General features: G+C 50.8%; 1 protein-coding gene across 1 annotated transcript; it reads right to left on the bottom strand.

Annotated features, from left to right (window-relative positions):
- Nucleotides 1-575: 575 nt before the first annotated feature.
- LOC100544550 (keratin, type II cytoskeletal 4-like) lies at nucleotides 576-6,924 on the bottom strand. Its single transcript, XM_019615017.2, has 9 exons — nucleotides 6,373-6,924; nucleotides 4,827-5,041; nucleotides 3,796-3,856; nucleotides 3,460-3,555; nucleotides 2,554-2,718; nucleotides 2,051-2,176; nucleotides 1,496-1,716; nucleotides 1,071-1,099; nucleotides 576-961 (listed from the first exon to the last, which is right to left on the bottom strand). Exons 1-9 carry the CDS (start codon nucleotides 6,922-6,924, stop codon nucleotides 576-578), a joined length of 1,851 nt encoding a protein of 616 aa, XP_019470562.2.
- Nucleotides 6,925-9,648: the final 2,724 nt, after the last annotated feature.

Genomic DNA, 9,648 nt, shown 5'->3' with positions numbered 1-9,648 from the left:
TAAATCCGTCTATCTGGTACACACACAGGAAAAACAATGCATGCATTTAACTACAGAAATATAAGGTGCTCGTCGGCGTGTAATTAAAATCTGCTCTACCAAACCTGGTGTAGCAACTTGGGCCCATTTACATAACCATTACCAACCCTCTCGTAAACAGGAAAAATTGGATTTTCAGGTGTCATTAAAGGAGCTAAATAATAGATGCAGCTTCATCTGGGGCAGTGTAAGATGTGGCTGCTCTTTCTGATGAGCAAATTTTTTGTTCTTTTGCAATTGCTGTGTGAGGGACAGGAAATCCCTTGGAAAAGGGGCTGAGCAGAAAGAGCCATGAAGGCAGCAGACTGAAATGCAAATCTCGCCTGCCTGAGACCTGGGGGTCCGCTGACCCCCAGAGCACCATGTGAGAGAAGGTGAGTGGTGACCATTCAAAAAACCACCATGTTTTTGGCACAGCTACCGACCTTACTGCGTGTGCAATGCATGCTTGTGTGATTCAGCTGTTAGAAGGAAGGGGAATACTGTTTTACTGCAGAAATGCTGATTCTTTCTCAATACAACGCGGTGCTGCCCACCTACCGGCTCGTTCTGACCACGCGCATGGCCGTGCTGTACCGGCTGCCCCCTCCACACACCCCCGCCCCTGGGATGATGACAGCCCCAGGGCTGCACTGCTCCACTCCAGCACACACTAGGTTGCCCACACCGGCTGCACATTGCAGCCCATCAGCACCGGGCAGCACCTCGCGCCCCACGCAGCTGGCTGCACTCCGGGCCCCAAAGCCACCCCCCACCCTAGGGATGCAGTCCACGCTGCGAGCACTGAACCCAGCACCGCTGACCCCAAAGGATGAGACCACCCCACCCAGCCCTGAGCTGACTCCGGTCTTCACAGAGCATTTGCCACCGATTCCGGATAGGGATCGGCACTCACCGACCGTGCCGCCGCCGCTGACCACGGCTGCAGGAAAAAGAAGGGTCTGGTCACTGCTGAGCAGCACCCAGGTAGGTTGTGTGAAGTGTAAAAGGGTATGAAAGGGCTTACAAAGGGAGGTGCTTGGTGGGCTTACCTACGCTCACAGGGTTGCCAGTGCATATCCTGTAAAACAAAGCAATGTCTCAGAGATGTGCTTAAGGGAATGCTCCCCAGACATGCATGCACATGGAGATGCTGCCCAGTCTTAGAAATCCTGGGGGTCCTTCATCTCGTCTGTGTGCCTGGGGGTCGTCTGTATTGGCCACTGAACTGCTGCGGGTTGGACCCGAAACCCCACAGGTGGCCATATGTCACATCCCTGTCTGTCTGTCCTGCAGCACTGCGATGCAGCTGCATTGAGTGGGGAGAGAGGGGAATGGGAGCAATGCTACTCTCTACACCCATGGGGAGATGGGAAGGAGCTCCTCTTTGTACTCACGGGGAACTGCAGCCACCCAGCATTCCCCACTCCCTCTCCTGTTGGGTTTTGCTGCAAGCTGCAGCTGGGCATGCCCCCACCTGCTCTCTTCTCCTTCCAGCAGAGTCCTGTAGGTCGCAATCTCGATGTCCAGGGCCAGCTTGACGTTCAGCAGCTCCTGGTAGTCCCTCAGCAGACACGCCATCTTGTCCTTGGCCTGCTGCAGAGCTGTCTGCAGGTCCACCAGCTTCTGCCGTGCATCTTTGAGGGCGCAGTCACCGCGCTGCTCGGCGTCACAGATGGCTGTCTGCAGAGCTGCGATCTGTGAATGGCAACAAGTGGCTGAAATAGCAACACAGAGTTTGGGTGGGCTACAAGTTTCCCCCCTTGTTTCTCAGCTAAAAACTGGAGAAACCTAGATTTTGATTGGGCACCTGCAGAGGCCATGCACTGGGGGATGAAGGGAAGGGATGTGTTGACTGCGCTGTAGCAAACATGCAGCCACCATTATTTCTGGCAGAGACAAACCAACTGGATTCTGCTAGGTGGAAATAAATCTGCCACCCAGAGAAGTGAGATGACACATCCAGGCTGGAGCTAGGCCTTGGGGTTCCTTTGCACACTGCCTCCCATGCAGTGCTCAGCTCTTCACCTACCTGTTTCTTCACATTATCTGATTCACACTGCAGCTTCTGGATCATCCGGTTCAGTTCAGCTATCTCACTCTGGTTGTTCCGTAGGTCATCACAGAACTTGCCCCGGCTGCTGTGGAGCTCTTCCAGCTGTGCATGGGAAAGGGACAACATTATATTGGGAATCACTCCTTGCAGGGAAGGGGACAATGCTCTAGAGCTGCAGCAATGCTCCAAGGTAGCACTGAGATGGGACCTTATGTGGGCCCTGAGCACTTTGGGAAGGGAACAGTGCTCCTGATGAGTGTGCAAGAGGAGATCGTGATGTTCTGTTTTTATGGGAAATTCTTCAGATGCAGTAGTTACGGCGTTGTATTGATTGGGTTTCTTTTTGGCACAGTTTTCTTTATTAAACTACAGTGCCTGAACACCAAGGAAGGGATGGATTTGAGCTGTGTCATGAACGACAGAAGTTCTCCTCAGTGTTTTGTTAGTGAGGGTTTCATTGCTACTTGTGCAATACTCACTCTGGTCTGGTAGAAAGCCTCCACTTCAGCCTTGCTCTTCTGGGCAATCTCTTCATAACAGCACTCCACGCTTTTGATGATGCCCTCCATGTCCAGGTCCCGGCTGTTGTCCATTTGCACGATGACTGAAGTGTCACACAGCTGGCAGTCCATCTGTGCTCTCTCCTGCAAGACCCATCACAGGTCATTCCCCTTCCCATACCAGTCCCAGGGCTGCACCTCAGCTAAAGGGTCTGGAGGGAAGAAGGAGCCTTGAGGACAACTAGGGACAGTTGTCCTATGGATGCCCAACTGGGACATGGGATACTTCAAGCAGCCGACTGGTTCCCAACAGCTGGGACTTGCTGTGGTGGCACGACATGGGATTGCCTGAAGGAGCAAAGCAATCCAGCTGGAGTGACTCGCTGGGTTGCAGCTCAGTGTTGTGACTGTGCCAGCAGATTTTTGGGCTGGGTATCCCTTGGGGTAACTGCTTTGGGCCCAATGCCTGCAGGCTGCTGGGATGTGTTAGTTAGAAAAGGTGGAGAGCAAGCACCAAGCATCAAGTTTTGGTAGGAACTTGCTACATTTTAGGTGAAAGCATTACTTCCACTAAAAGATGTTGACATATCCAGCTAAAAAAGTGAAATGCTAAAAATAATCTGGGTTTTCAAGATCGAGGTTTTTCAGTGGCTCCCAGTCATGGATTGGATGCAAATTTAAGGGGCTTTTTTTCATGCAAAAGGACTCTCCCTTTGCAGCCAGCTGTGTGGCAGACAACCAAAGCATCTAAGTGTCATTACTAGGTACATATATAGAGATAGGAACTTTTCAGGGGGGCTGCAGTTGTAGGATTTTAGGAGAAGACACCTTTTCCTGTGTTGGTTTTGCTCTCAGAGCCTGGGGCAGTGGGTGAGCAGCTCTTACCTCAGCATAGATGCACTTGAGGAATTCCAGCTGCTGCCGCAGGAGGCCAACCCGCACCTCCAACTCTTCCTTGGTCAGGTAGAGGCAGTCCACATCCTGAAGAGAAACCATGTATTGGGTGAAAAGAGGGAAAAGAACTAAGGGCTGTGCCCAAGCTCTTTTTCTGTTAGCTTTGCAGGACTCTCGCTGTGACCAACCCCTGACTCTACCTGGATTTGCATTATCCGTGCTTAAAACCTGATGAGGTTCTGCACATTCCTTGGGTCACCTCTATGTTGGGCTTCCCCTGCTCAGGCAGTGCTGTGGCTTTGCATTTCTCCCCCAGGTTTTGCTCACCTTCTTCAGCACCACGAACTCATTCTCCGCTGCTGTGCGCTTGTTGATCTCATCTTCATACCTGTGTTGGAAAGCAGAGGGAGGGGGCTGCTGAGTGCTGGGGGTTCTGTCTCCACAGCACAGCATGGTTAAAGCCAGGACCTCTCCTTTTTTACTTTGCATCTCAAATTTGTTTTTTGCTTTGTTGTTATTTTTCCTCCCTGCTTGGCTGAGTTCAGCACTTCTAAATAGCCCACGCCAGCAGTATCGGTGGCTAGTGTGAGGTGGCAGCAAGACAGACGAAACCACGAGAAGTGCAAAACACTGCATCGAGCTGAAGGCTGGGTGTGCTCCTTCTAACCCTGTGAGGTTTTTTGGAAGCATCCAGGACTCTGCTCTGGGAGTTTATGGGCAGAATGTGGCCAAAATGCTCCAGGGGAGGTCAGGAGCTTGAGCAAGCCATGCAACTCCCATTTGCAATGAGAGCAGAGACAGTGCGTAATGGCCCAGTAATTGGGGCTGAGAAGAACTTTCACAGGATGAGTCTGACCTCATTGAGTGAGAGAAAACTTCTGAGAGCTTGGCTGTAAGCTCTTTGGAGAAGACTCTTTCATCCTGGCTGTGCATAACCAGCCACCAAGCGTCCTGGTTATGGCTGAGCATAGCACACAGGGAGCAATTAAGGAATATCTGCATCGTAGATCAAAAAGCTGTTCCCACATTTCCTCTGAGAAGAATGAATGAACCCAGTAGGGATGATGTGGATGAAGGGTTCTGTGGGCAGGGGCAACACCAGAGGCACAGAGTTTGGTGAAGTGGGAAGATTGATATGGCAAACAGCTGTGTACAGGAGCATCGGGGTCAGGGAAGGAGCTCCCTGTCCTTACCATACCATACCTATGGGTATATTGCAAGTCTTGGGTGTGAGGCAATGGGACCCCAGCACAGAGACCTGCTCTGTGCCCAAGTTTTTAGACTCATGGACCAATGCATTAGCTTCATGCTCCGAAAAGCAACCAGCACCCTCCACCTCCCCTTTGCACTCTGCTTACTTGCACTTGTATTCCTGCACCAGGTCCCGCAGGCAACGCTCCTCATTCTCCAGCCTCTCTCGCTCCCCCAGCACGCACTCCAGCTGCTTCCTCAGATTGCAGATGAAATTCTCGAAGACGGGCTCCAGGTTGCGCCGGGATGCCGGCAGGACATACTGCTGCAGCAGATCCCACTTGGTGGTCAGCACTTTGTTCTGCTGCTCCAGCAGCCGGACCTGCAGAAAGGAGAGATGAGAAAGTCACCTGGCCTCTCTTATCTTGGGCAAAGGCACTTTGGTTCCTCTGCTTGCAGGACGTAAGAACAAAACTAAAAGGCAAGTGGTTAAGGGCTGATTTCTCAGCAGCCTGAGTGCTAAGGGCATCATCTCCCAGCCCAGGGCTGAACAAGACCCGCGTGCTTGCTCCATGTGGAATCCAATGATCTGTTTGAGCAAAGCACACTTCTGCTGAGGAAGGATCCCTTCCTGCTCTGACGAGCTGATTCCAGGAACAAGCTCTCCCAGTGCTGAAAGCTCCATCCAAGAGCTCATTTGAATTCATCTGATTGAAGCTCTAACCACGGGTACTTATCATGCCTTTCACTTCTAGATTAAAGAGCTCTCTAAGTACTTGGGAACTTTTATGGATCATGAATAAGTCATTTTTCAGCGGGAGGAAGTAGGGTGGCTCCTTTACGTGGGTTTGTTTTTCTCAGCTGCGGAACAGCTCACAGGGAAATCTGAGCTTGGATGGAGCAAAGAATCCTCTGTCATTTGAAAAATCATTTTCCATAACATACCCCTAACCAGCAATGAAAGTTCCTTTGGCTCAGCTAAGATGGTGATGACAAATGACGTTTGTTTAGGAAATCACCAAGTCCTTTCATTGACAGAGTGGTAGAGAATTAAAGTTGACCCATTTTAGCTAGACCTGCATCATTCTCCCTCTGCAGGGTGAAGTGAACAAACAGCTTTAAGAATATAGATGTCATAGAACTGTAGAATAGTTTGGATTGGATGGGACCGTAATGATACAACCATATCACAGAATCATGGAATCATAGATCCAGAGGATAGTTGGGTTGGAAGAGACTTTAAAGATCATAGAACCATAGGATGGTTGGCTTGGAAGGGTCCCTAAAGACCAAAAAATCATAGGATTATTGTGTTGAAAGGGTCCTGAAAGATCATAGAACCATAGGATGGTTGGGTTGGAAGGGTCCTCAAAAACCCCCCATCCCCACCCCTTGCCCTAGGCTAGTGCCACCTCTCCATCAGTTGCCCAGGCCCCATTCATGGTCTTGAGCACCTCCAAGGTGTTTCTTTGGTGTTTGTAGAGGTAGGAGAGCAATTGCCAATCACACATAGCATAGAACCATCTAGGTTGGAGAAGACCTCCAAGGTCATCTCAGCATCTCCCTCCTTTGTCCCACAAGCTTTGGCTTGCTGCTGACCCCAACTGAGCCATTTTGCAGGCTGGTGGCCATCAAGAGGCACAGCAGAAGGGCTGGGATCCAAGCAGTGCCTGCACCGGGAGCCATTGGTGTCACGTTATCCGCGGGGCTCACCTTGTCGATGAAGCAGGCGAACTGGTTGTTGAGGTTCTTGATCTGCTCCTTCTCGTGGGTCCGCACCTGGCACTCCTCAGGGTCCACCCCCACACACAGGGGCTTGAGGAGCTCCGGGTGGATGCTGACACCGCGGATCCCTTCTGATCGACCTCCTCCAAGCCCGATGCTGATGCCTCCGCCATAGCCGCCCATCGCCACGCCATCCCCAAGGCCTCTGTAGCTGCCCAGGCCCCCATAGCCTCCGCAGTTACCGAACCCCACCACCGTGCCCACGCCAAAGCGACCTCCGCCATAGGCAGCGCCGCATCGTCCCACGCTGCCCGCACCGTATGCCGCGCTACGGCAGCTTCCTCCGAAGGAAATCCTCTGCCCACGGCCCAGGTCACAGACACTCCGGCTGCTGAAGCCGCCCAACCCGCAGCGCCGTGCCGCCGGTTGGCACACCGAGGCTGAGCTGCTGCCTGCCCTGCCCAGACCGCAGACAGCGGAGGCTGAGGAGAAGCCACGTCGGCCCAGCAGCGAGCTGGAGGTGTAGCACTGCCGGCTCATGCTGTGGCACACGGGGATGGGAGCAACGGTGGTGGAAGAAAGTGGAGGAGCAAGAGAGGAGCGCGAGGAGATCTCCTGTGGCTGCTCCCAGGTGCAGCCCGGCTCCTTATATATGTTCCAGGAGGTGCCTGAGATGCAAAAATTTAATTTATCCACTGGGTTTGGTCTGCCTGGCAGCAAGGAATGGCTTCCAACATTTCCAACCCACAGCAAACACTTCCATCTCATATGAAATAATGTGGAAATTAAAATAAACTGCTTTGCTTGCAAGCTTCAGTTTCAGGACTTATATTTTACTTAATTAATCTGCTTCCTTATTGTGTAATTATAGTTTAGCAAAATAATTCAAGGGTTTTTTATTCATGGCTTGTTTACGGTTCGGTTTCACCACGGCGTTTAATTACATTCCAGGACCTCCTGCAGAACGCCCCACCAGGGTCTCTGGGCTGCTCTTGAGCAATGGACAATGGAGCAGGAGACGGTTCCATCAGTACACGCGTTTCTGCTCCTCAGTGCACGGCCATGGCTCTCCAAGGTGGATGCTTGCAGCTGTGTTGGGTCAAACCTGGATGGGATAAGAGGAGAGCACAGGGTTGGTGGTGGAGCCAATGGAGCATTGTGTGGTTGTGTTGAGTTTGGTCATGGGGGGGATGCTCTGGAGATGGGGTTCATGGGCAAGAAGTCAAGGTGCCCATCGGAAGAGAGTTTTGTGCTGAATTATGTGCTTAGGGAAGGGGCGGCTGTGCTCGGTGTCTGGGTGTGATGGGACCAGAGATGCAACAAAGCAGTGAAGAGAGACATTTCAGACAGGTTGAGCCATGTTGGCCAGAGTGAACATTTTTCCTCTTATTCCTGCGACACGCCTACTGGACGTTAAATTATTCGAGTGATATCTGTTAATGAGAAAGCACCTTGTCTTCTTAATTAAAATTCTTAAAAAGAGTTTTGAATTTGCTTGGAAACAAATAAAGTGCTTTTTTTTTTTTTTTTTTTTTTTTTTGGCCTCAACAAAGGAGCCTAATCACAGAAGCACATGTGATTGCATAGCGTGCCCGAAGAAGGTTTTGCATCTTTGCTAGGGCAAAATTTCCTGGTTCTGGGAGGATTCCTAGACAATGGGATTGTATACTTAAAATGGATTGTCTCGAATGAGAAAATAATGCAAAGGAATTATGGTAATTCAGAATATTTGTGGTGTCTCCCCAGTTAAAGGTCTTCCTATTCTTTTTTACAGATCTCAGAGTGGGTTGAAATGAGGCATGAAATATTCCATGCAATTTTAATCACGTTGTAGCTCTGTTGTAGCCACATTGGTCTGAGAAATGAGGGTGCAAGTTTAGTGATGAGATGTAATTCCATGCATGAGGTCGTGATAGCTGAAGGAAGGAGATGGGCTTTTGGACTCTGCAGTCTCCATGTCATCCTGCCCACAGTCACCCAGGCAGCTGAACCTCTTGCTGGTAAGCAAAAGGGGGAATTACTTCAGAAATGTATTTGTGCCCAAGTTTTGGTGCAGGACAACAGGTGTGTTGTCTGAAATCCAACCTGGAGTGCTGCCTGTGCACAGAGCACTCGTGGCCCCATTACACCACATGTGCAATGCTTGCACAATTTTAGGGTTGTAAAGCAAGGAAAATGAGACCATCACCCGTGTTCCTCCCATAGCTACCATCCCTGCAACCCCTCCCTGCTGTTTCCCCATGCACTCACAGCACCAAGCCCATACTCCAGCCCTGAGAGGTGGCTGCTTGCAGGTGCCCAGCCCCGCACATCAGAGGGTTCAGGGCAGTGCTTGTGGTTTACAGCTGCTGAGCTGTCACAAAGCCAGTTCTGGTTACATAAACTTCAAAGCAAAGAGTGCGCCGATGCCATTTCACCTTCTGCAGGGAAGGATTGCAGTCACACATCTTCCCTTCTCTCCGAGCTTTGTCCTGTCTGATGCAGCTCTGGTGGTGGCTGGGGAGCTGCAGAGAGGCACTGATCTGCTGCTTTAAAGGAAAAAGTTGAAACTGTAGTTTTCAGGCTGATGAGACTCAGCAAAGCTTTAAAGCAGCAGATGATACTTGAATTTGCCAAGAAACCCCAAAGGTCCTTGGCCTTAAATATGCCTCAGGCCCTGGTGGCTACCCTGGGACCCGAGGCCTTGAGATTTACATCCACCTTGCATCAGGACAAATTAGTCCTATTTAAGCACCCTGCTACATTCGTTCTGTTGGATCATCTGTGAAAACAGAGAGAGCCCCAGGGGTTTTCCAGCCTCCTGCTGTGATGACCAGCCACCCAAGATTGCTTTATCCCAATGAGAAAACCACTTTTTAAAGACCCTTTCCTGATGAAATGGGGCCAGCAGGGCTTGGCTGTGCTCCCAGCACTGTCAGTGCCCTCCCTCTCTTCCCTGGGCAGTTTTTGTGGCTCCTTGCAAAGGGACCCTGCAGTCACCATTAAAAGCATTAATGAGGCCACTGGGACATCACCCTCTGATTGCAGAGGTCCATAAGGGCTCTTCCTGCTCTTAACTGCAGCTGGATGTTCCCACATCAAAGCAGGTGGTGGATTTGTTGGGACAATAGTTGAGCTCCTTCCATCACTATGGGCACCATGCCTCCCATCTGCCCACCCTCAACCTTGCTTTCCACAGGACATCACACTGCTTTCATGATGCTTTTGGACAAAAAATGAGCAGGATATTCCAACCTTCCAGGTTGGATATCAGGATAAAAAAAT

Source organism: Meleagris gallopavo, chromosome 31 (assembly GCF_905368555.1).
Source record: "Meleagris gallopavo chromosome 31, MGAL_WU_HG_1.1, whole genome shotgun sequence".
In the NCBI taxonomy this organism is placed as follows: Eukaryota; Metazoa; Chordata; class Aves; order Galliformes; family Phasianidae; genus Meleagris; species Meleagris gallopavo.
The sequence above is the reverse complement of the archived record's forward strand: the minus strand, read 5'-3'. Positions and strand labels throughout refer to the sequence as shown.

Bases quoted from the DNA above. Each gene is read 5' to 3' on its own strand.
- LOC100544550 (XM_019615017.2), bottom strand. From the start codon at position 6,924: ATGAGCCGGCAGTGCTACACCTCCAGCTCGCTGCTGGGCCGACGTGGC. The intron at 2,719-3,459 runs GTAAGAGCTGCT...TGGGTCTTGCAG, and splicing joins TCAAGTGCATCTATGCTGAG to GAGAGAGCACAGATGGACTG. The intron at 2,177-2,553 runs GTGAGTATTGCA...TCCCATGCACAG, and splicing joins AGGCTTTCTACCAGACCAGA to CTGGAAGAGCTCCACAGCAG.